The following is a 27638-nucleotide window of genomic DNA, read 5'->3' as shown; positions in this document are numbered from 1 at the left end:
AAGGGGAGGGAATTATGTAAGTGGAGATCACAGGGGTTATCCTAGAATCTGTTTATTTCAAGGCTCAATGAATATTTATAATGTCCAGTAAGATATGTTCCAGAAATTTGTAAATTATAGACACAACTGATGTAAGATTTGTTTTCCTCTTGTCACAATGGAGGGCTTAAGCTGTCTGGATGTGGATGTTGGATCCATAATGGTTGAGGGTACTGTACCTATTACACAGTGAGGTCACTGCAGGGGGCCCAGGGAATACTAGAGACTCAGGTCTGGGGGTAAGTGCGATGGCTGGGTAACTTTCGGCTAAGTCCTTGATACTCTGAATTTTAGATGATTGTAACATGAGGACAACGTCTAAGGTTGGCTAGCTCTAACATTCTGTAATTTCTAAGACTAAATTTGTCATATTGACAAAATTAAAACCTAGTGGCTCACAATATCTAGGTTCGTACAGATAGTTCATAAGTTTCATAATAAATGGAATTGCAGTGATGCATTTTTAGAAGAAAAAGGTGGTTTTGTTTTTAAATGAATTCATTCATATAATCAGCTCAATATAAATAGCACAAACTATATTTTTAATACTTTATATAGAATGGTAAAGAATATTGTATCTTTAGATGATATGTCTGTTCAATTATGATTGGAAGCAAATTTTCCCCAAGCTACTATAACTTGGTAAAACTGTCTTATAAAAATGTTGAATTAACTTAATTGGTGATAGCTATACAAATTTTAAGGCAGTACTCAATATTATAAATGAATTTCCCTGCATAAAGCATGTTGAGATTCTTATAAACATTTGGGGGGTTTAAATCTTTCTTTTGTCTTTCTGAAATGAAGCTTCTCTGGCTAGGATAATTCTTCTCTTCAACCCAACAAAAATGAACTCTAATTTTAAACAGGTATTATTAAATCCCACTGAAATAGGATTCATGCAGATGTATTTGTTAAAACACCCCTTTATTGACTGTGCACAGTTATTAACGATTTACATTTCACTTTGTCTACTGAGTGGAAGAGTACTTATTCTTTCATTAAAAAGCTAAACCCTTCAGGGAAGCAGCAGGAATTTGGAGAGCCTTTTCCTATAAACAGCACTGTCCAGTTCATGAGAGGTGCTTCCATATTAACACAAAAGAGAAAAATAAATAAAACAAAAGGGTTTTCCCCTCCCTCTGTCATCCTCCTCCCTTCCAAGACAATCTATTTTATAAAAGGCCCATAAATAAACAATTCCCACACAGTACTTCCATCAGTCAGAGGAGGAATGGCAACAGTGAGGGCTCTGTGAAACTGACAAAAGGAGTACCAGGCCATGATCATTTCCTCAGGCAGGTGCCTTATGGACACAGAGGGTGGAAAACCATGTAGGCATGAGTCAGCATCCAGCACCTTGCTGCTCGAGTTTCAGGAGCTGTTTTTCAAGTTTTGAGATGTTTACACGATGCATCATGAGAAACTGGCCATTCAAATGAAAGACAGGAATGTCAAATTGGTATCTCTCATACCAAGCAGAGTTTTCGGGAAGGGTGATGTCCACCTCCTGTAAAACAAACTGAAACACAGGCACGCTAAAGCTCCGTACTTTAGAGACCACAGAGCAACACAGCAACTGTGCTGATGAATTGATGCTCAAACTGTAATGCTGAGAGGTTTCTGATGTCATTTGTTTGCTTTAGGTCCACAATGTTCTAATGCCCTTGGTTTCTAAAACTTGACTGACTTCCTTACATGAGGTATTTTCTATCTCCTGCTCTTCCTACTTTTCTGTTATACCTGCTACTTTCAGCATCAGGACTCTTCCAGGTAACTGAAATAGACAGGTCCCAGCTAGGAAGCTGCCTGACAATCAGGACCAGAAGGTTTTGGCAGGAAGAATGGCAAAGGTGTGATGATTTACTACATGAAAACACTGCCATGGGAGTTACAAAATGAGATAAAAGGAATGGGACAAAAGTTTAAAGAAAGCATGTATCTGCACCTGCTAGTTAACTTTGACTCATATTAAGATCAGAGAAGGAAAATCAGTACTGTTATGGAAAAAACACTTAAGGATAATGAGTTTTATGGAAATCAGCACTAAACTCTCTCTGAAGAATAGAAAGAAAATTTAAATGAAAAATCATTTAATCTCTTTTCCTAAAGAAAGGAGCCAAGCAGATACTTTATATCACATGTCATATCCAGTCCACATACATAAAAGCCACACTGTCATATATTACCCTGTTTTTATAAGGCTTGAGTAGTTCTTTAGCATCATCACACAGGGGGCATGGATCCTACATGAAGAAAGAAAACCAGGTTGTTAAATCCAAAGAACAGTTTTTCGCCTAACAAAAGCAAAACAAAACATGAAGCAGATTGTCCTTACTTAAAAGGACAGTTTTCCATCAGGTTAATTACAGTTCTTTATTCCCAATTCAAAACATTACCATAGAATCTTCTTAATAGCTAGAATTTCAAGGCAGATGGGATCTGCCCTTTTTGGTTGTTTTGATGTTTAACCAAATTTATATATGTGCAATACATTCAGGTACTTTGTCACTGGTCTGGCTATCTAAGGCTTTGTCCTTTCCGAGTCAGGAGTACCTCCGTGGCCTTACACTTGGCCGGACTGACACTGCTAGTCTGTTGCAGCCACTTATATTTTATTTGGAGTGGGAAGTACCACTGACCTTTACCCTATTTTTCCTAATTAGTCTGCAGGAACAAACCCATTAGCATAGTGTTAGAGAGTGTCTCATCTTTAAAAGGAGAAAAAAAAATCTCTTCAGATTACAACTGTACCAATTTATAATACTTTGCTTGTTTTTATTATTTATTACAAATGTCAAGTAAATGTATCCTGGACTAACGTTCTACTTAAAGAACAGGGACAGTTTAGTGCCCACTGTTGTTCACATTCTTAAAACACTTTGTGGAGAGGTCTGTTGAGAATACTGTGGATTTGTGGCAGAATGTAAAGGATTCTCAGTCTTTAAGTCTAAGAAAAGGGACTAGTACTTACATGAGCTAAAAATAACATTACTGATTCCTATATAAAACCTGGCTTTTAACATATCAGGAAGAGATGAACTATTATGTAACAGAGAAGCCCTTCTTCTAGCTTAACTCATTGCATGTTTTGAAATGAGGAACGAAATCTTTCTGAACCTCTTTGGACCTGATTTCCTGTGACAGAGAATTAGGCTCATCAATTTGTTGTTACTGGTAGGATTAGCAAAATCATTATGTTTCTTTGTGATACTTTAAGAATTTAAAAGATAATTTTAAGGTTATTTATAATATTTGAAGAAAACCATGTGGAAATTTTCTAAGAAAGTGTCAAAACTAAACATAGGATTTTAAAAGTAAAAGCAAGACAAGAACATGCTAAATTGCAGAAGCACCAAATGTACCACTTTTTGCTTTTATATTAAAACTTGAGAAGAGCCTAGATCTAGGTGTATTGTTTTTGAACCAGTGTCTATAGAAGCCTACAATTACACAACCAAATATGGGCATATGTTTCTAGAAGGATAGCTTCATTACATTCTAAAAAGCAACTAAGAAACCCAAACAGAGTAAAATTCTGTGGCACGGACCATTCAAACATCCTTCTCTAGAATTTCCCTTGGGATGTGTTGTTTACCCTGCACCTGAATTGTTATGGACATTTGTTGGGCTGGCTGTTCAGCATCCACTCCCCTTTCTTGCACAAGTTTCATTTCATTCCACAGCACTATTCTCAGCATGTGACAAATTCCTTCTCTGAGCAACAAACACCTCACCTAGGCTCAAGCAATCAGAACAACCTGCCCCTCATGCCCACAGTGAGCTCAGGGCTGAGCTAATCAGAGCCAATGGGCAACCACGAGACTTTTGCGGGATGTCTGTATATGTCTGAGGGGAAGAGATCTAGGGCTTAGGGTTACTGCAGTGATGGTGGATTTAACCAAGATTAGTTCCTGAGTCATGCTATTTCTTTATTAATTTTATTTCTTTATTTTTGTAGTACTGGGGATCAAACTCGGGATCTTGGGCTTGCCAGGCAAGTGCTTGTTCCACTGAGCAATATCCCCAGCCCATACTATTCCTGAAATAAGAAAAACTCATGAAGGGGCCTGCCCATTAGCTCAGTTGTTTAAGTGCCTGCTTAAACAAAGGCAGTCAGACTCAAGATACTGTGGTTCAATCCCCAGATCCTCAGGCCTTACCAGACCTGCCCTTAAGGCAGGCTGAGCTAGCCCCACCCCCCGGGGGAAAAAAAAAAAAAAAAAGCCTTCAGAAAAACTGATGAAATCTTTTTATTTAAGTCACTCTATACGACTGGGCGTGGTGGCTCACGCCTGTAATCCCAGCTCTTGGGAGGCTGTAAACAGGTGGATCACTATGAGTCCGCTCTAGTAGTGAGACCCTGAACACCCTGTAGACCCTTCCCTAGAATACAAAAAAAAAAAAAAGAAAGAAAAGAAAAAGAAAAAAACCAAGTCACTCTATAAAGTTCACTCTAATACTCATAGCCAACAGAGACCTAATTCTCTAAGTATTTCTTTCACGGGGCTGTGAGTTCTCGAGGTGGCAGTGGTATCTTCTCATGTGCCTCATGTGTTCGGTACATATATAAAACCTGAATGGAAGGCTGGGGTTTTGTTTTACTTTCATAAATTTTTCTGACTATCTCAGCTGGTATCCAAACTGAAAAACAGTGCAGAAAGTAGGCCAAAGGAGAACAACTAGCTTTATGAGATTATTTCATCCTTATTGTTCTCATATGCATTTCCTATCATAGATTCTCAGGTGAAGAAATATTTTGGGTTCTGTAATTCCCAACAGTGCAACATATATGCATAGATATGAAAAATAGTTTAGATTAAATATTTAAAGAAACTCATTTTAAAAACTACATGAACTTTGTTATTAGATAACTGTCAAAGGTTTTCAAACTGCTAAAATATCTATAAACCTGGAAGCTCTGTTAAAGAGACCTTTTTAAAAATAATTTATATTTCTTTTTATCATAAATTACACATAATGGTGTGAACTAGCAAAAAGAAACTACTAATATTTATACTATGAATTGCAAGGGGAAAAAAGCTCTGAAAATTTTTCTTAAAAACTAGCCTTGTAGCTTAAATGTAGGACAGTGAATCCCCATTATACATGGGTTCTGCATTTGTCGATTTGCCTACTTGTTAAAACTTATTTGTAACCCTCAAATTAATACTTGAAGCACTTTTGTGGTCATTCATGAGCCAGATGCACAGTGATGAAAAAAGAGCCCATGGAAGCACTCATTCTAAACTGAGGTCCAACAAGGTATGCTTTGCTTTCTTGTTTCAGCTCTCATACTGCATATATAAGTCAGTATCTCCTTCATGTTTTTCATGTTTGTCCTTTTTTGTTGGTAATTTTACAAAACAGCCACCAAGCTTACTGTTGAAATGCTGTCCAGTGTTCTAAAGCATAAGCAGGATGTAACCTGCCTTGTGGAGAAAATATGCGTGTTAAGTGTCATTTAGGCATGGGTTAGTACTGCTGTTGACTGTGCATAAAATGTTAATGAATCAACAGTATACATTAAATAAGGTACTTTTAAACAACAACTCACATAAAATAAAGCTCTGTATTGGATTAGTTGAGATTTCTCAAGAACATTAGTTGACAAAAATACTAGAACTACAGGGTCACAAAGGCCCAGTACATTTCATAAGAGCAATGGTCATTATTTGCTAATTCAGTGTTCATGATTCTTTTATTTTTTTATTTTTATTTATTTTTTTCATGATTCTTTTATAGAATGGTTCAGTGGTTGTCAATTCAGTTCATAACTATGTTTATAACATACCACAAATAACTATAAATAGCAAGGACTAACATTTCCAAATTATATACTTCTAAAGATATTATAGCGCATAGTTGTTTTTAATGTCAGGGTCAGATGAGCATTAAATGTACAAATTTATCTTTTGAGTACTGTGAGACAAGGAGGTGTCAGGGAAGGAGATAGTTATTTTTGCTGTGCTGATGAAGAAATGGAGCAGGTCTAAACACTGTTTCATTACCTTTCCTTTTAGAGTCATACTGCTCTTGTCTATCTATGTACAACTTTCTTTACTCAATAATTTTAATATTTTGCATTTCTAAGTAGTAATTTGACTTTTTCACCTTGTACCTTTGTGAATAGGGTCAACACAGGCAGAGATGTCTTAGAGGCAGAGAGATTTCTCAAGAAAAGTCCAAAGGATCTGGCAACTTGCATGCTATTTCCTTGAAACCAGAGCATCTTAGTTCTGCCAAAAGAAAAATAAAGCAGTAAACTTACCACTTTAGTTTTTGTTCTTTACAATACAAACAATAAGGTGCAATACTACAAGTGCAATTAGAAGACTTCAAAACTGCTTCTCAGAGTCCAGAGTGTTAGAGAGGCAAGTCCACATAATGCCTCAACATTCATGGTACCCAACACAAAACAGAATTTGAATGGGAAAAATCCATATTTAGGGATTAGCTGTGTACCTAATCACTTGGATTCTGTAATTAAACTACATGGGTTTATTAACATGAAAACTGTCTTAGTTACCATTCTCATTGCTGAGACAAAATACCCAATACCAAAGTTAAAGGAGGACATTTTTATTTGGCTCACAGTTCATAGAGGTTTCAGCCCACAGTTGGCTGGCTCCAAGGCAGGGTGGCATCACAGAGGGGCATCACAGGAGAAACAGTTCATGGCAGGCAGAAAGTAGCAAAGCAGGCACAGAAGGACTACAGCTCTTTCTATCCCTTTTATCTTATTCAGCCTACCTGTAGGGAGTGGCACTCACAGCTTTGATCCTGTGCCCTTGATCCTAGCACTGGACCATGAAGCAATCCCATTGCCACACATTATACAACCAGACAAAGCTGAAAAAGCCCCAGCTATGACTGCATGAGGATTGGGGGAACATCTAGACCTAAGCCACAACAAAAACTACATTTCTTCTGCAGCGTCCTGATGATGGCAAAAGTGGAGGCATATCTCACTGGCAAACACTCAAAAACATCCAGACACTGTCATCACAGTAAATAAAAGTAAATGGTATAAGTCCCCAACTGAATGTATATGTTATCTCTTATGAGATCTACTACTCTTTTATTGTAAGAGATGGGAAAATATAAAGCTATAGTTAGGGGAAATATAGTGGTGAATTGGGTTAACTTGTCAGAAATAAAACCTCCGCTCAATTCCTAACATAGGATTTTGAAAGGAAACTGCCATAATTTTCAAAAACTTCATACACAAATGTACTAGTGTTTCTACTGGAGAGATTTTGGTGAGAACAGCTTAATAGTAGCATGTCAAACATGAGGCTTTGAAGCTCTCTTATCCTGCTACCTTGCTTGACACAAGACACCCTATTATTCTTAGCTATTCTTCTGAGCCTTTAGTTTTGCCTTTAAAGCTACAAATATTATAACTTCATTTTTCAAACTCATGTGCACTGTTGGCTTTATCATTTATCAATATTCCTACAATGAATGCATTCCTGGGATCATGATTGCTTCACTTTGCTTTACTCACTCTCTCAAACTTCATTTATCACTTTTCTCTCCCTTACCTTGGCAAATTTCAGCAGCAGAATATTCTCTCTAGTCTGCGAATTCCCAGAAATCATTTGTTCATCAGAGTCTTCATTTCCTTTCCCTTTGCCTGAAAAGCACGGAAGTAGTTTCTCCCATTTGGCCTGGATTTCATGGCACTTCCTTTGAAGAGGTTTTAGTGACTGCATAAGCATGCCGACCAGCTTGCAGTTCTCTATCTTTAGGTTTTGTTACAGTTTTCTCTTGCCCTTTACTATCTAACATTATTATGTTCCCGTACTATAATATAAATTCTGTAACAGCAAGTATGTGTTCATTCCTATATCTCTAAGTACTCACAATTAACCTGGCATATTACAAGAGCTTCAATATTTATTTGAATGATAAAAATACTGCAGTGAGACTTTTCTACCCTCTGCAATTTTACCTCTATCCCTGTTCAATTACTCAGTATGTAGATAAGTCACTATTTAGACTAGTAACTAAGGGGTAGTTAGTTATAAGGGGACACTCCTTAGGGTGGCCACAAAATTTTGGGCTGGAGTACTGCAGCTAGTTCTAACCTCTTTGCTGCCACCTTGCTGAATCTCCCCCTGCTCTGCTCCACAGAGCATGACCACAGTAACTAACTGTTAATCTTCGCTGGCAACCAAGCTCCTCAGCGCAAGATCAGCTTTAAACTCATTTCAAACAAAATGATTTGACTTTAGAGAAAACCACCCACTCATATCAAACTATAGTAGGAACCACAGGACAAAAAGATCAGATATTGGTCCAGTCGACATAGCTCAGCAGACTAAGTGCCTGCTTAGGCAAGTGCAGGAACTGCATTTTGATCCCTGGTACCACATGCTGTGCTGGCCTTACCCCAGGCACACTGAGCCGGATATCCACTCTGGGTGTAGTGGCACATGCCTATGAGCCCAGTGCTGGGAAGGCTGGAAATAGGAGGATCACTATGAGTCTGTGCTGTGAAGTGAGACCCTGTACCAAATACATTTAAAAAAGAAAAAAGATCAGATACTGAGCATGAAAATACTGATCTTTCCTTCATTTTCAACCTCTTCTCTTCCACTTTTACTCAGTTAACCCTATTAACTAAATGATCTTGATAATGCATAAAAAAGGAATGTGGTAAGAATTTTGCAATGGTCTGTTATTCACAGTCATTCCAAGGTAGGGAATGACCTAAACAATTTCATAACATTCTGTGCTAGTCTCTATTAAGTGTCAAGCCCTGGTATTGACACTTGATATATCCCTGGTATATTTTCTGTAAAGTTAACAGAATCAAAAAGGCTCTAAAAGGTGAACATAGTGAGAGACACAGCTTCTAAACATGGTTTTGTTTAAATAACAGAAAGAGGAAGGTGGTTGTGGTAGGGAGAATATTAACCATATTTATGGTATATAGAAATTTAAGTACCACCAGTGACATACTATCCACTGGTCAGAGAAGTTGTGCTATACATGAAAAAAAAGCACTAAAATTAGTTTTATTAAGTGCAGAAATGCAGCCTTTAGAAATGAGAATGATCAGGTCATCTATGGCAGCAACCTGAAACTATAGCAAGGGGGTGAACTACAGCTACATTCTTTTAGTGGAGAGACTGACGATTTATTGATGTCTGGCTGATAATTAAAACAAAACTTGTTGCTTTTACTTAGCTAAGTTGAGACTGAGGTGTTAAGACTTTTAAAAAAATTCACATGCACAAGGGAAATCTGCTTCAGCATTTGCAACACGACAAAAACAGCATGTGGTCTTGGTTGCATCCAAGACAAATAAAACCTGTCGTAGTAAACAGAGTTGCTATTCATTCCAGATTTGCTAGAATATCTGCTCAACCAACTCAGAGCTAAGTAACTTCTTCAGTGATGCTACGACCATTCTACTTACAACTTGTTCTCTTCATGACTGTTACTCTACATTTCTACTTTTTTAAACATTTTTCAATCACTTAAGTACAGAATGTCTACTGAGAAATGTGTAAAAGGGACAGGGAAGAGGAAGGGAATCGGAGCAGAAGGGGTCTTGGGAGGGCAGAAATAATCATTGTTTATATGCACATACAATGCCAAAATGAAACTCATTATTCTATGTACGTAATATGCACTAATAAAAAGATTAAAATAAAACCAATTACCACCATTTGATGAAGTACAAAAAATTCTTGTTATGTTATTTTATAACCTGCATATTTTTCAAATGCCCTAAGGTACATGCATATTACCATATTGTTCAATTAACTTATTTCTTTGCAAGTATTATAAAATTATATTAGAGTTTGACATAAAGAAAAAGCTCCCTATCTCTCTCCTGCACAGATATTAAGGTTAAAATTCCATAATTCTTATATTCCCACTTAATGCTAGAAAATGAAATGAAAAACGATACACTCCAATGGGAGCTCTCTAATATTCTCCTTAGAACATTTTATTAACTCTGTAAACTCTAATATCATTGCTGTCAATGTCACATTCACCAAATCATGCTTTTTGAAGTAAAATCTTAATGTGGGCTACTCTATCAACATGACATTTTCATTAGTTTGTTTATTTTTGAACAGTACCTTAGCACTACAAAAAAACAAAACAAAACTTGAAAAGCAGTCTTTGCTTGTTAGCTTAGCACCGTAAGAAAACCACACATTTTTTTTTATTATGTCGCTGAGTTTAGTCATGAAATATGTCCATACTACACACAGACACAATTTTATCCTTTGTATTTTGTTATACGCCACTCTGATATAACCAGAAAAAACCTGTGTTCATAATATCAAAGAAGCAAACTGGGTCACCTTTGTCACAGTCTTTAAAAAAAAAAAAAAAAAAAAAAGAAAAGAAAGAAAGAAGAGCAAGAGGCATAAGAAAAACCATAAGCCTGGATTTGGAATATACTTAAACAAATTCCACAGACTAACAATAAAGATGGTAAGTCCTGCTGTTTCAAGTCCTGGGCCACTCAGAAGCATGGATCCCCCTAAAAGAGAAGGTGAATGCTGGCCTTTCTACACAACTGAAGCTGACTTCAGTGGTTTTTATGGGAGAATCAAATACAACATGAAGGGAGGACAGATTGGACCAATTCAGTCCTCCTTGAAGCAAGACAGGGATGATAACTTAACTTTATAGCATTTTCCCTGCTAAGCACTGAAGGGCATACCATTAAAGCAGCCGATTACAGTACAGAAAGAAGTCAGGGTCGTTTGAACCTTTATTAAGGATTATTCATTTCTTGCATGAGGAGCTGCCCTACCTATGCTACATGTCATTTATGTGGGGCTTGTAGATTTTTCAAACACTGTGTGTACCTGATTAAGAGAGAAACAACATTGTTCTCATCTGAGCAGAAAAACTGACCTTAACTGACCAGAATTCTATTCACACAGTCATTTGGCACACCAAAGCTCTAAGCTCACACATTCCTTCATCAGCAAGCTGCAGTGGTAGCTCATGTGCAAAATCAAAAAGTCTATATAAGCACAGGTACCACCTTGGTTATTAACAGATAATGTCAGAGCTTCTTCATAAGAGTACAATATAAATTTAATGTTGAGCTGACATTAACCAAACACTATTACCACAGCTCTTGCTGAACCTGTGTTCCATAGAGAGCTCAGGGCTTCCGTTTAGTCATTTGTGCCATGTAAGAGGTTAAGTGCTCCATTTCACATTCATTACCACCTAAGCATGATGTTTCTGCTTTTATCGGGATGAACTGAAACAGAAACACACACACACACACACACACACACACACACACCCCTACCTCTTATGGAAAGAATCCTATTATTATAAATTACTGAAAGCTTATGTAAGTCCTTTGGGTCACTGTAGTCCATACAATTCAAGGAAACACAGGAGGGAGAAATTGTGCCCCACAGTGATTCTCTGCTTTTAATCAAACAGGTATGTCTGACTTTCCCTCCCTCCTAAACAAATGAGAACCTAGCCTGAGATCTTGGGTACAAGGGCAAGACAGAGAAAGACTGGCCCTTGTGGAACCATGTGTTACAAGAAAAGGTACCACACAAGGATGAAGCCAAAACTGAAAATTGAAAAGATACTTTGAGATGTTGATTCCAAGAGGCTAATCAGAGTAGGAACAAAGCTAAAGAACAGAAACAGCAAACAGGGCAGTATAAGGCCCAACCTGGAGGGAGGCCCTAACTCACTGGTACAGCCAGGATCACAGGTACTTTTCTAGAGTCTCAGCCCCAGAAGCCCAGGTATGTAGCAGGGGAAACTGGTAAGAAGGTGGCATCAAGGTATTGTAACAAAGATCTTGAGCTAACCATCTATTTGTACACAGCATCCTGTTTAGCTTTGTTCTGACCAGTAGACTTTTGATTTGCTTGTACACAGCACATGAAATCATGAGTAGTTGGTCTATATTATACCCAACCCTGGGGAGCAAAGAGCAGCTCTTTATGTCAAAATGCCTCTCTGCAGTTTCCAGAGTCAGTGTCAACAGGCTCTCTATACAGGGCACCACAGAAGCTGATAGAGAATCATGTTTAGAAAACACTGACTGGTCAGATGAGTGTTCACTGACAAAAATTCCTTAAATTTCCTTCGAATTATTATTATAGCCATGGAATTTCCAAGTACTTTGACACTTCTATTCCACTATTTGGACTAATAGATGCTACATTCATTCACATTCACACACATTTAATTTGAACTTTGTGAAAATTTTGAAGCATGAACTTTACCAATAAGATTACAATTTCTCTAAAAGTATATGCCATTTATATATCCACCATTTAATATATGCACACCAATTTTAGCTTCTTCTAAGTAAAGTCAAACTGTCAGATTTTGCTATTATCCTACTTTGTGGTTAGTTCATTTTTTCGCTTACAAATATGTAAAGTATATGGAGTCACCAATTTCATACACTAGGCACATGCAGAAAAAAACGTTACATTTAGTTTAGTGGATTCAGGAAAAGATTGGTAAATTTTTACCTAAAATAATGATAGAAGTGTTTTTTTTTTTTTTTTTTTTTTTGCTCCGAATGCCTTCAAGGCATGACTGGCTGGCTTGAGTTGTGGGGATCGTAAAATAATGAAAGTTATATAGACCTCACAGTCATTGGTAAGCTGATGATATTATTCACTCATTTGTACCATAGTGAGAAGGAAAAGAAGAATTGGAGTAAGAGATGATCCCTACTCATGAAAAACTAAAATATCTGGTTGGAAGATAAGACATACTTACACACACAGGTAAATTAGAAATACAGGGCACATAACAATGGGGCATATAATAAACAACTTCAAACATTCTAAGAGCATGGGTTGAAACTGAAGGTGGCTTGCAAATGAACTATCATTTAGAATTTGAATATAGAGACAAAGGGGAAATGTTCTAAATTTGGGATTAGACTTAAAGGTGTTGAGGGAGGAATGCTAAAGATGTAACTGTTCAAATTAAAAAAAAATATGTATGTATGTATGTATATATGTATTAGGTACAGGGTCTCACTATACAGCTCAGACTCATAGTGATCTTCCTGTCTCACCCTCCTCAGCAATGCAATCACAGGTGTGCACCACCATGCCCATTTTCTGGTGGCTGGCTCAGTGGGGGGCCAGCATGGCATGGGGTACAGAAGATCAAACCTGGGTCCTTGTGCTTGCCAGGCAGGAATTTAGACTGCCAAGCTATCTCCCTGACCAAAACTGTTCAACTTGATGTGTCAACTTCATTGGAGTAAGAAATTCCAAGCAGATACATACAGCACACTCCTGGGTGTGTCTGGGTGGGTCATAGAGATAATGGCCTTGGGCCATATGTATGGTTCTCTCTGGCAAACTTTCCTTGCCCTGTCCCAGCCATCATAAACTAAGCTGCTCTGCTCTCCAACACCTGTCTGGCATGATGTCTCTGCCTTAGAGCCAGCCAACCATGGACTGATGAGCAAATTAAATCTCTCCTCCTTTAAACTGTGTTAACTATGTGTCTCAGCAACAAGAATGATGACTAAAACAATGGGGGAAACTCTGAATGGAGTCAAGAGATTTCTTTTCAAGACAGTAGCAAATCAGTTTGGAGGGTGGACAAGGAGAAAACTATGGAGGAATTTAAATGGTAGTTAAGCGATGTGTAATGTAATGTATGACTTAGGAACAACTAAAGGGCTTTGAACAAGTGGATGACAATCCAGTGCTTTGGAAGATTAACTGAACAACAGCATGCACAAGGTATTGCATAGCAAAGAAGCATGGAGGTGGGAAGGATTTAGAGGTCATGCAACAGTCTGGGTATAGGACCAGTCACTCCCTTATTCATTTAACAATTATCAAAAAACCAAACCAAAACATATATACATATATATACACATACATAAACATATATATGTAGATAGATAGATATAGATATATATATATAGGATAGGCATATATATAGGATAGGCATATATATATATATATATATATATATATGATAGGATAGATACACAGCTACTTTCTCTTAGTTCAATGAGAAGAAAGGTTTGTACTAATATTGTTTAGACAAGATATCATGTCTGCATCTTGTTCTCCGAATAACTACTACGAAGACAACAATATGCAGTGTATTAATTATTATAACTGTCCTATTAACCTGTTTTCAAACTGTTTCACTGCTATTTTATCTTTTTGTCTTTAAAATGAATAAAAAATAAAAAACTAGTTATCAAATGTTCTTCATGTATCAAATGCTATTAAAGATGCTGAGAAACAATAACCAGCAAAATGAAGTAGCTTAACCTCATAGGGGCCCACATTCTAGTGGAGAGCCTCTTCAGTGTCAATGTATATCAGATAAATGTACAGGAAGGAGTAAAACAAGTGAAGTATTTTATTCTTTAAATAAAATACTCTGATTAGCTGTCTTAGTTACTCTTCTCTCGTTGCTGGGACAAATACCTGACACTCAAAATGAAGGAAGGAAAGGTTTATTTAGCTCACAGTTACTGGAGGTTTCAGTCCATACTCAGCTGGGTCCAACGCAGAGCAGCACAGAGCAAAAAGCAACCTTTCATGGTGGTGGCAAAGAGAAAGAGCACAAGGGAGGGGTAGCAGCAGCTCAAGCAGCTAGCTTCTCTTCCCACCTTACATTGTAATGCAAATTACCTGCCCCAGGGTAGGGGAAGTACTCACACCTATGGGTACTTCCCAGTATTTACCCACCTATGGGTAATCCCAGCAGTACTAAAACCCATAATCCTAGCCTTGGATCGCACATAATCCCAGTAGATCATGAGTTAACACAAACTCTAGAAGTCCTCACCCCATGACAGCATGAGGCTTTAGGGGGACAACTAGACACAAACCATAACATTAGCTGTCATTTGAACTGAGACTAAAGGACAAGAATGTCTAAAATCTGAATGAGGAGCATTTCAGGGAGAGAAAACATTAAATACAAAGGCCCTAAGGTAAGGACAAGTTTGACTTACTAGAAATAACAGAAAAGATAATGAGACTAAAGCACAGAACCCAAGGGAAAGAGGGGAAACAAGTAGGAGATGGGCATAAAGAATTTCCCAATCCCTATCAAACTAGCACCAACATATCTCCCAGACCAGAGAAACTGTTCCTAAAATTTATATGGAACCAGAAAAGACCTAGAATAGCAAAGGCAACCCTGGCTAACAAAGACAAGGCAGGAGGCATTACAATTCTTGACTTGAAATTATACTACAAAGCCAATGTGATAAAATCAACATGGTATTGGCAATGAAATAGACCTGAGGATCAATGGAATAGATTAGAAGATGCAGAGGCCTCTAAGAACACACTCAGCCACTTGATCTTCGACAAAGGGGCCAAACACACTTATTGGAAGATCATCACCTTTAACAATTGATGCTGGAAAAACTGGCTCTCTGCATGCTAAAAACTAAAACTTTTCCCAGGTCGTTCACCATGTACTAAGCTAAAGTCAAAATGGATTTAAAGATTTAAACATTAAAACAGAAACAATAAATCTCCTGGAAGAGAAAGTAGGAGGAACTCTTGAAGACATAAGGGTAGGCAAAGAGTTCATGAACAAAAATCAAATTGCACGGGTAACACTTGAAAGAATTAACAACTGGGACCACCTCTTCTTGAGGAGTTTTTGCACGTCAAAAGAAATTACCAACAAAGTGAAAAGACAACTCACAAATTTGGAAAAAATCTTAACTAATAAGCACTCAGACAAAGGTCTGCTCTCTTGAATTTATAAAGAACTAAAAAACAGTAGGGTCCCTAAATTTAAAGACTCAATCAAGAAATGCGCATCCGAGGTAAACATACACTTCTCAGAGGATGAAATTAAAGAAGCGAATAAATATATGAAAAAGTGTTCCACATACTAGCCATCCATGAAATGCAAATTAAAACAACACTGAGATATTATCTCACCCCAGCAAGAATGGCTATCATAAAGCAATCAACCAACAACAAATTTTGGAGAGGCTGTGGGGAAAAGGGAACCCTTCTCCACTGCTGGTAGGAATGTAGACTGATGCAAACATTTTGGAAATCAGTATGGAGACTCCTTAAGAAACTAGGACTGGAAATCCCATTCAAGCCAGCTATCCCCCTACTGGGAATTTTCCCAGAGGAACTGAAAACATCATATCATAGTGATATATGTGTACTATGTTTATAGCAGCACAATTTGTGATAACTAAATACTGGAAACAACCAAGATGCCCATCACATAAATAATGGCTGAAAAAGATGTGGTATTTTTATACAATGGAGTATTACTCAGCTATGAAGAATGATAAACTTGAAGCATTTATATTTCATGCATTTGTATTGGACAATGAGAAGAGGGCAAGGAGAAGAGCTGGGAAACAGGACAGGGACAAAGCCATACATTTATACACACAAGATGGGCAAGGCAATGACCTTGAGAACATGCACAGGTTTTTGAAACTAGCAGTTAATTGATAGGATTCTCACCCTGACTAACTATACATGCTGATACTTGTGAATCAAGATAGCAATGTGTAATAGAAGGGTCATGCTTGGAATACTTGTCATTCTGGTCTTTTAAATACATACTTCTTGTCATGACATACCAATTATTAACACACTGTTTCACAAATAAAAGTTTTTTTTTTTTTTAATGGGTAACAAATAAAAAAAAGATACAAGAAAAAGAAAAATAAATCTCACAGGACTGTCTTGCTACAATGCTGTATATGGTTAGATTTCTAAATTGTGTAAAAATATGTAATTGTTTATTCATATTCTTTAAATATTTTTCATTTTTTAAATTTTTATCTCCATATTCTGTAGGGACCTAATGTTTAACATATCAATACTTGGTGGAAAATACATGTTCCATGTTATGCCTAAGATGTTTGATATTCAGACAGATAGTGAAGTTAAACCTAATTGCATAAGATGTAGGGTAATAATAAGCTTCTCTTCTGGAGGGTTAACAACTTAAGTTTATAGACCAAAATCAGAGAAACAGAATGGCTGCAAGGACAGCCAACATTTTGACCATAGCCTTTCAAGGTCAGTGAAGACTCAGGACATAGGAGAACCTATACTGTAACATCTGTAACTCAATTGTGTCCCAAATTTTCTGATCAAAGAGATTATGGGGCCACAGGGCAATGTGATTGATGACATAGAGTGTGCCTAAAGAGTGTCACCTGGAGAGAAAACATTCTCTCAGGCTTTGAGAGAGAGCAAATTGGTCAAGCAGTGGCTGTGACTCTTCCACATGGCTGACAAGGACAAAGGATCTGCAAACTGCGGTACAGGGTAAAAGGATAAATCCTGAGGGTACTTGACTGACCTTATCAGATACAAAAGTTACATTTCTTGTTATATAGGTCTTGCTTTATCTTGGTCTTAACCATTCAGCAGAAAAGTATAAAAACAAGGTATATAAAGTAAAGCCATATTAATATGCTGAGCAGTGAAAGGCTCAAGCCAACAACTTCAGTGGATAACCCACTACTATTGTGGACTGCTAGACTGTGTTGGATTGTTTTGCTGAATTCACGCACCTACAGTACTTAGATGCCAATGGAATTCCCATTTCTGACAGGACTAAACAAAAAAAGGCTATACAAAGGATGGAGCATTTTGTATCTGTATATGCAGAATAGTTAGGATATACAGTTACTTTTGCTTACTTCAATGAGAAGAAAGATTTGTACTAATAGTGTTTGGACAGGATATTTTGTCTGCATCTTGTACTATGGATAACCACTAAGAAGATAACAATGTACAATGTATTAATTATTGAGACTGTCCTATTAATCAGTTTTGAAACTGTCTCATTGATATTTCTCAATAAAATAAAATTAAAATTAAAGAATTTCCATTAGATATGGAGGAGGAAAGTTTCTTATGAAGGATTGTTCTAAGTACTGTATGAGGATTGGGTTATTAGGGAGAAAAAGTCAATTGGATTACTGGAGAACAAGAATGGAAACCCAGTTAAGAGATGACTGCGGCAGACTGGGTGAGAAAAGTTGATGGCAATTACTAGAGTACAAACAGCCAAGAGGACTTGTCAATGAATTGGACACGAGAAATTAAAGATTGCTGCAAACTTAATACAGTTTTGTTCTTGAGTTTGTAGGCAGTTGACAGTGCCATTTACTGAAAATGAGGAAGCTGAGGATAGGACAGGTTGAGGGATATGTGGGATCAAGAGCACAGTTAGGGAAATTCTGGGGTTCAAGCAGACAGTGACATTTACAGATTTGGTATTCAGGAGAGATGACTGCGCTGAAGGTATAAACAGTTGAGTCTTCATCATCAGTGTAGCTATGGAACAAGATGAGAGCATTTAAACAGAACAACAACAAAAAAGAAGACCCTGGAAAGAGGTCTGAGATAATCCAATCTTTAGAGGTAGGTAAAGAAGAGCCAGTAAAGGAGATGGTAAGTACAATTTGGGAGGTAGGAGGAAAACCAGGAAAGTATGTCATCACAAAAGCCAATGGAGAGAGAATTTATAGAATGAGAGAGTGGTGATGGGGCTGCTTAGAATGGGGGCAATGAAATAATGTATGCAAACTAGAAGAGATGTGTCTGATGCTGCTTTGAAGGAATTGATTCTTCCAACCATTGCCCCTTCCTAAAATGAACTACCTTGATTGGCTCTTGCTTAATTTAACATCTTAACTAAAAAGAGGTATTTCTGAGTAGAGTAGAGACTATGGTTTAGAGGAGGTGAGGGAAAAAGTTGACTGAGTAACTTAAAAGGGGTAATAAATATAAAAGTCTGTGTAAGTCATTAGGCAGAACAGAAAAGTAAAGCTTAACTACAGATTACTAAATAATATGAGTAGTAATGTACTGTTATAAAAATAACAATAATGATTATATTTATGGAAATACGCTTTTATTGCTCTCAAATGGAAGATTTAAATCTGTAGAAAGAGTAGTCTCAGAAATGGGAAACTACAAAACTGAAAAATATTTCAAACAAATAGTTAAAAATTTTAGATTATGAGCATTATTCAAATAAGAATTTCTAAGACATATTACTGTCAAATATCCTCATCACCAAGTCTAGGTAGGACTGGTCAATAAATATCTAGCAAGGGTACTGGCTTAGTTCAGTCAGGTTACACACAATTCTAAAACAGCACACTGATTCTGAGCTTTTGAGGAACTGAAGTTTCCCTTTAATAGGTTTTAAACAAAGGCCAGTTCCCTTCCAGCTGCTCTTTCCCAGCACTTGCCTATATTTTTCAAAGGAGGAAAAATATAAAACCATTACTATTTAACCTATTATCTCCACAATCCATGTGTGTCAGTACAGAAGCTGTCCAGATATTGGTAAAGTTGGGCTCATTATAATCTTCAAAGACAAAACTTGATCCTAGTAGTTCTAAACAAATTGTCTAGAGAGATAAAAAATCACTTAAATGAACACAGCTCCTATCAACTCATCAGAGTAATTAAACACAAATAGCATAATTCTTCATTTAGAGTGTTAAAATTATGCTTTCTGTTGAGTTTTAGTTGGAATTCTTCATGTCTGAATTATTTGAGTGCAGTTTTTAGGCAAGGATTTCTTGATTATATATCCCAAAGAGAAAGGCAACTGTCATTAACTAGTTTTGAGACATTTGGGAAAATCCTTACCTCTCTGAATCCTGGGTCCAATTATCAAATGGAAATTGTACCATTTGTCCTTGTCATTTTCCAGAGACCCCAAAGAATCATGTGCATAGATGAACTTTGGGTCTCAAAAGTCATAACCTGAGAAGGGGAAACCCCATACTGAAGAATTACCATGTGAATGACATGTAACTGCACTAGGACTTGAACAAAGGATGGGAAGTGTTTTTACTGTTAGAAGCCTAAAAATACTTAGATGATAAGTATGATAATTTACTTGCAGAGCCAGGAAGGAGTCACTGCCAGTTCTTTTCTCTTGCTCTTCAACCACAACTGGGAAGCCTGGCGTCAAAAAGAACAGAGTTGGGAAATGGTGACACTAAAAGGGTGTGCCCCTCATCTTGAAATTATGTAAACATCTGAGATGGAAAAGTTTACTTCCATAGGAAGAATAGTGTATTTTTCTCCCTCCCTATTAGACACATCTTAAAGAGTACTTTTAATGACAGATCTTTTTCATCTTGGCATGTGTAGAAATGCAACTGCTTTTGCCTTGCCCTGTAGCAAGCTGACAAATGTGAAGCAAAAGGAATCTTCAGTGTAAGCACAAGTTTGTTTTAGAATCTTTAGACCTTAACAGTCACTCTTTCCAGATCATTGCTTCAGAGGAGTCTACTTGGTAATAGGGTTGCTTCACATGACAATGTCAGGGGAAGGTTTCCAGGAAAACACTCAGCTGAGAAAAGCACAATGATGCCAATCAAGAACAGCAATGTATTTACATGATACTGTCCCTGTAGTGCCAGAGTCCAAAGGGATTCTTATTGATACAATGGGGTCCGCACACACTGCAGCCCTCCCCTTCCAGGTTCATCCCTAAAGATCTGACTCAGCAACTGGCCCAGAGCCAGGGCAGCATATTCCAAATTCAGATTGTGCAACAATGTTCAGTTCAATTATGACATAATGGTTGCAAAGCTGTTCCTGAAAGCCAAGAAAACCTGAATAATGTGGTTGGGTTATATCATACATGAGGGCTTAATAGAGTTTAAAAACCAATTTGAAAATTCCTTCATTCCATAAAGACAGCATTAAGATGAGGGCAAAATCATCTAGTTCAAGGAATAGGAACAAAGTGCATAAGGAATTACGCAGACTTCTTTCCACATTGTTTCTTAATCGAAATGACCAATTCCCTTTGAAAATATCTGATATTTAATACTGACTCAGAAAGAAGGCAATTTCATTAAACTATTCTTAAACTCATGCCTTGCCAGTAATAGTAGTTTTCTTGCTACTTAGAAGCTCACAAACCCATTCCCAAAACAAGATTTTGTAATTCAAAATCTATCCATCCAGTGTCTTCTATTTATTACCAATACTCTACTCATTTCCAGTTCAACTTGCCAAAGAAGTGAAATAATCCATATTAGCACACAGGACCTGAAAGATGTTTCATTAATTTCTAGCCATTCTGTAGCAAATTTCTGTAGACATTTGAACTCCTCAACTCACAATTTCATAGAACTTGTGACATCAACACGATAGAAGTGCTCCATCTGAATGCTGGAAATGAGCCACTCTGAGGGGAGCCCCTGGGAACTCTTAAATGTGACAGTCTACCTGAGTCCTCGTCTGTTCCTCAACAGATTATTTTAACCTTTTACAATTGAAAATGACTTTGGAAAAGGACAATGATGTTTAACTGGGTCTTCACATTGCATTTTTTGTTCACTTGTCTATATTTTTTCCTTGAGCCATAACATACTGAATGAGCATGGAATTTCAGAAATAGAAGCCATCAGTACAATTTCTTCTAAATTTTTTTTTCAAAAAAGGAAAATACACATATATATCTCCTCAGTGAATACTACATAACAGAAACCATATTTTGTTTCAGGCTTATTTTTAAGTTGGAGAGAACAGAAAGTCTCAGCTTTGGATAAAAAATTTTTTCATCATAAAATGAGGTTCTAACCTCTAAATCTAAGAAGATCCACATTAATTTCACTTTTTGAACCTGGAGAAACAGCCAAATTTAGGTCTTTTTCCCCCTAGAAGTATGACCCAAGTTGCCCTAACTGACTATTTTTCTATTAAATAATAGTATCCTTTCTTTTGATTGCCTGGAAGGACTGTATATTTTAAAAAGTAAAATATCAAATAATTCAATGTCGTTTCCTTCCTTCCCGACTAAGCTAGATACCACTTCCCCATTATTTCATTATTAATATGAAAAAGTACTGGAACAATTAGAGGAAGTTCATTTATTTACAGTTGAAACATTCTAGCTTTTGCTATAATCCCACTGGCAACATATACCCCCTGACTATCCGATTACAACAGAAAAAGATGCCTACTCTAAGCCCTTTTTAAATGTCATTAATAAACTAGGAAAAACAAGCATGGGTTTTCTTCAGTATTGTCTGAGCAATCTAGACTAGCATCAAAACACAGGTTTTCTATCCTTGAGGCAGGACACATCAGAGCCCTAAGTAAGCTAATAATTTAGCATACTTCCATGAAAACTCAGTATTTGCTGAAAGGGCATTTGTATGAGAAGTGGAACATGGCAGGACCAGAGGGAGTGTGGAGACAGGATTGGTAGGGTCTTTTGACTTATATATTCCAGTCAACACAACAAAGGCCCTACAACTGAGCAGGCCAGATCTTTTTTTTTTTTTTTTTTTAGGAACCAAGGTTTGAACTCAGGCCCTTGTGCTTGTCAGGGAAACGCTTATTCTACTGAGCCATCTCCCCGGCCCTCAGCCAGATGTTCTTAAAAGGCAATTTTTGACCATTTATGAACTCTCAAATATGTCCTTCCCTGTTCCAAGCTGTTAAAGCATTACTTCTAACTGCTTTTAGTAACTGGTGAAAGAAGACTATTGTTTTATGTTGTTTTCTCTATCTTATTGTATTCACAATATTTCTGCACCCTTTACAGAGCCCACTTTTCCTCAGGGACACTGCCCTTGCACTTCTGTAGCATGTATCGAGTGTTTGCAATGTACTAGATACTAGAAATATACAAGTAATTAAAATATATTCACACCCTTAAAAAATTCTCACTTTGGGAAGAGGAAAGAGTGACAATACAATAATACTACCTTATTAAAGATTATACAAGAAAATGGCTGCTATGAATTATTACTTCTGATTGCTGCAGTTTGGAAATGGCTTGAGTGTACCCCACAAAGATTCATGTGTTGGAAGTTTGGTACTTCATGTGGTGGGGTTGAGGTGGTGGAACCTTGAAGAGGAAAGGCCTATTGGAAAGTAATTAGGTGATGGGTTTTGGGGGATACGCTGGTTTAATGCTTACTTCTCAGAGTCCATTAATCTCTTAAGATTGGGAGCTATAAAGTGAAGTCATCTCACACATTTAGCCCTTCTGTACGCAACTAGTTCCAAACTTTGTTTCTCCACTATGATGTGACATAGCCAGGGTACTCTTGCCAGGACTTCAGTGCCATAATGTTTAGATTCTCCAGCTATTAGAATCATGAGGCAAATAAACCTTTTCACTCCGTAAGTTACCCCACATAAGTTATTTTGTTAGAGCAACAGAAAAAGGGCTAAGACATTAGTGAAATGTTCTGTTTCTGTGGGGTTTCTTCTGGTGGGGAGTACCTGGGATTGAACTCAGGACCTTGCACTTGTCAGCCAGGCACTTATGCCACTGAACTATCTCCCCGGTCCATAGTGAAATGTTCTGAATCCTTGGAAATAAGTACCTTCTAATAATACTTTAGTACACTGAATTTTGTAACCATTTGTGAAAAGTTAATTTTTAACTTAGATAAGAGCTAGAATAATGTTTTCATGCTTCCTCATCCCTATGCCTATACTGGGGTGGGGAATTAAGGATGAGGATCATATATTTATGCTAAACCTAACCACAACTTTTTTCTTTGCATATTCTTACCCAAGTGATTTTTTATTAGTACCTATTTGTGATACATGATGAATATATGCATTGTAGAGAGTTTATACATACACACAGCACATTAGTCTTTTTTATTTCCACTCTCTCCTCTTTTTCCCTAGATCCCTTTCCCATTTGCAAAAGGTTTACCTCAACTGATCTTGTCCCTAGAACTTGGTATGTGATACAAGGAAAAGGATGATAGATTCTTACTGAGTTTTCACTATCTGTATAGCTAGCTATACATATCTGATCCAGATGGTTTCTCTCCTTCAAAATAATTGCAAACAAAATTGAAATCATATTCAGGAACTATTCTAGCTGGCTTTTGGTTTCTTTTGGTGTATACTCTTTGACTAAAGCAGTAGCAAAAATTGGATTTAAAATAAGGTACATAGAAAACTTTACTACTAGTACCACATCTTAAACTCTTAATATTTCTGAAACCCCAAGCTGTAGGATTTGCGTAACTGAATGTATTGGTTAGCTAGAGTATTTAAAACAATGAAACAAAAACTTCTAAATAAACTTATTTTGAAGACATCGCTCCATAATGGCTCTCCAGGGGAATTAAAAACATGATAGATCCAGGCAACTGGGACACAATACAAACACAAGTCAATAAATTCCCTAGTTAGAAAAATTCTCACTTATATTACCTATTAATATGAATCTAAAGCTATATAGCTACATATTCTTCTGGTGGAGTATAAAAGAAAACGTCACCATTCCTTGGAAGTGGCTACTCCTGGAGCACAGCAAGCAGGGAAAGAAAATATCGGGCCTGTCTAAAGCACCACGCAAATTTTAATTTTCAAAATTGAGTCTTTCTGATTTCAGGCAATTCCTTGGTAGAACAGAATCCAGGTTATTAGACTACAACATTTCACATAGAACCATTATTAGTTCTGCTATATCCCAGTGATATGACAATCACTCAGTATTTCTACTTGTTAATCTGTTGCTTACCAATAATGCAACTGAATGTCCACGGTTTGAAACACTAGTGGATCTTCATATACTTTTTTTTTTAATGTATGTATTTAGTACAGGGTCTCACTAGGCAGCTCGGACTCCTAGTTTTCATTCTCCCCAGTGCTGGGATTACAGGCATACACTACCAAGCCTGGACTCTGTCGCTGGGGTTGGCACAGCATGCAGGACTGAGGCTCGAACCCTGGTCCCTGAGCTTGCCAAAGTTCATATACATTTTTATAAACTAGTCCACAAATTATCAGTATGTGAGATGGTGCTCTCTTATAGCCACCTTCTCTTGCTCAGAGTCATGCACAATGAAACATAGCTTGAGTGACCAGTTAACTAAGGGCCCCAAGCTTAGGTTGGGAAATGTGCTGTGTTGGGATAAACAGTAATGTATGACCTGTCCTTGAAGGATTGAGAAACGGTGTTTCATGCTGGGACACATCGTTGATTTAAGGGCCTAAAATAAAAAAAGTACTTTAATAACATTACCTTTTAAGAATAAAGATCTCCCAGGCAAAAACTTGTTAGTTTTAGAAACAATCGCATGCCTATTTGTGTTGGTGACTATTTAGTAGGGCCTTCTCCATTCTTAGACTTATTAAAAAGTGTGAGCTGATACTTGTCGGGGTGACTGATAAGGCTGTTGGGAACTGCCCTGTGTGATTCATTCTCACTGCTCAGCACCCCGCAGACCGCTTCTGCCCAGTAGGGCTGCAGGCAGCTAGCGGGGTCCCGGGAAGCCAGGCACTCACGTTTCCTTCCCACACATTTCAACCTTTCACCCAAATTAAAGGTCAACATGGCGGCTCAACAATACGTATTTTAAAAGGCAGTCATCTCAGCCGGCTGCCAAATGCCATCATATGGATACCTCAGGCTTCAACTAAACGCAGGGCCCGAAAGTCTGTGGGTCACTGGATGTTTCCCGCTTTCCCTTCAAAAGCTGCCTTTCCCTTCCCGCCATATTCACTTTCCGGGAGCTCCCCCGCAAGATGCACATTCGCGCGCGCCCGTACAATGTCCCCCCGGAGGCTCACGGATTTACAGCTCCGGGTTTAAATTCCCTCTAACGACAATCGGCACCGCGGGGGTTGCGACATGCCCGCGCGCCACCCTCTCGGGCCTGCCCGCCGGCGGCCAGCTCCAGCCCGCGCGCGCCCACCGCCCGCACGCGAACGCGGACACCCACCTCCGCCGGCCGCGCGCCGCACTTCCGCCCGCCCGCGCTCCCCCACCCCACGCTTCCGCCCGCTTGTCCGCACTTCCGCCCGCATTTCCGCCCGGGCTCTCTGCTTTCCAGTCGGGTCCCAGTCCCAAGGTCTCGCTCAGGGTGGCTCCTGGGCCAAGAAAATAGGGGTGACCCACAACCAAAAGCTGACTGTGAATAAGAAAGCTTTAAAAATAAAAATAAAGGAAACAAGAGGAGAGAGGAAAGCTGGGGAGACGATTGAAAAATTAGAAAAATGGCCCTACTTTTGTGCAACCAAATGTTTGATGATCAGTGTCAGATGTGGGAACTGACTTTTGGGCGACACTGCAGTGTAGGCCTGAACCTCTGAACCTCTCACTGCATGCGTTAATTAATGTATGGTCCATTTACTGTCCTTGTTTCCGGCCAAACTAGCTTATAGGGAATAGAACGGTCAAAACTGGTAGGCATGATCTCTCCAAATGTAAAAATCGGGTAGACTAGGCAGTTCTTAGGAACTTAACCTTTAAATAGGTCATGCATCTTTTTCAGCGAAGTGCTTTCTTCGAAGGGGAGTCATATGATATGAAGAATACAGCAGGAGTGTGATCTAGTTGAAGAGATAGCTTTTGGACTGGGATGTGAAGGGTCTGGGCCCAGGACAGAGCTCCAGGACTGATCAGTGTGGCTGAGACATAGAAGGCTTGGAGAGAAGGTAAGCCTCAGCCAGGCCAAGTAGCGAGGAACACACAGCCTTTCAGATTTGTGCTAAGGGAAGCTGGGGATTTTCTGTCCCTCTTTCTGTTTTACTCTTTCTGTCCCTGTCAGGAGTGGATTGGGCTAAACACTTTTCTGTTTTTGAAAGGATCCTTCAGTTTTGGGAAGGAGATGAGAAGGGTTTAGAATTGGCAGGAGTGGAACAAAAAGGAAATGTCAGGAGGCAATCAAGCAGTCCAGGTTGCAGACATGGTGATTTAAATGTTGGAATTGTAGATAGTGAGAAAATGATGAATGATAATTATAATACTTAAAACTAATATTTATTGATTGCTCGAGGTTATACAATCATTAACAAGTTTAATCCTGAGAACAATCCTAATAAATATTATTAATACCATTTGCAGCTGAAAAAAATGGAGGCTTAATAACTTGTCCAAATTCTAATAATTAAAAAATGGAGTGTTGGAATTGTATCCTATGCTGTCTGCTGCCAGTATTCATGGGCTTGTCACTATATGCTCAATGTGTATTCTGTGACTTCAAAAAAGATCTAAAACAAACCAAAGTCAGCAATGAATCCCTTAGTAGAATTTTGAAGTTGATACTTTTATCAATCAGTAGTTGCTGGTAGTTTAAAGAGGGGATTTTTGTGACTGTAAGCAGATTACTTATGGTTATTTTTGAGTTCAAACACTCAAAAAGACCTATTATTTCAGGGGAAAAGTCACTTAACCTAACAGTTTCACATTTTTAAAGAAATAATCTTGGGTATAGTTATAAATACCTTGGTAAAAGCATGCATGACTTATACTTTGTGAAGCAATAAAAAAATTCGTAGAAATATAACTCCAGGGAACCTTTAAAATCCCATTTCTCATTGGAAAATGAAACTTTATAAAGTCCATTGGACTTAAAAACAAGATTTCACAAGCTGAAAGAAAAGACTGGCTTCACCAATGACCAACAATTCTGAAGGCTTTTTACTTGATTATTTATAAATTTCTTTGATTTGTTTATGTTGATAATTTGAATTAGAAAGAATTTGTTAGCTTTTTACATGATGGCACATGTCTGGAAAGCTTCATATTATTTCAGTTGAAGCTACCGGTAGGATAGATACTGTGAAAATGGAATAAACCTATTCAAAAGGAAGGAATTACTG

General features: G+C 37.8%; 1 protein-coding gene across 4 annotated transcripts; it reads right to left on the bottom strand.

Moving 5' to 3' along the window:
- Positions 1-930: 930 nt before the first annotated feature.
- On the bottom strand, positions 931-25787 carry CUNH5orf63 (chromosome unknown C5orf63 homolog). Of its 4 annotated transcripts, none has more exons than XM_023715261.1 (5): positions 25757-25787; positions 7587-7678; positions 6161-6278; positions 2229-2285; positions 931-1561 (listed from the first exon to the last, which is right to left on the bottom strand). In XM_023715261.1, exons 3-5 carry the CDS (start codon positions 6269-6271, stop codon positions 1385-1387), a joined length of 345 nt encoding a protein of 114 aa, XP_023571029.1. In that variant the 5' UTR covers positions 6272-6278; positions 7587-7678; positions 25757-25787; the 3' UTR covers positions 931-1384. The 4 variants fall into 4 exon arrangements, with proteins under 4 accessions (XP_023571029.1, XP_023571032.1, XP_012370204.1 ...); XM_023715264.1 differs by lacking the exons at positions 7587-7678; positions 25757-25787 and adding exons at positions 23833-23852; positions 23907-23933; XM_012514750.2 differs by lacking the exon at positions 7587-7678 and having other exon boundaries at positions 25757-25781.
- Between the last annotated feature and the right edge of the window lie 1851 nt (positions 25788-27638).

This window comes from Octodon degus, unplaced genomic scaffold (genome assembly GCF_000260255.1).
Source record: "Octodon degus isolate 3935 unplaced genomic scaffold, OctDeg1.0 scaffold00040, whole genome shotgun sequence".
NCBI lineage: Eukaryota > Metazoa > Chordata > Mammalia > Rodentia > Octodontidae > Octodon > Octodon degus.
The sequence above is the reverse complement of the archived record's forward strand: the minus strand, read 5'-3'. Positions and strand labels throughout refer to the sequence as shown.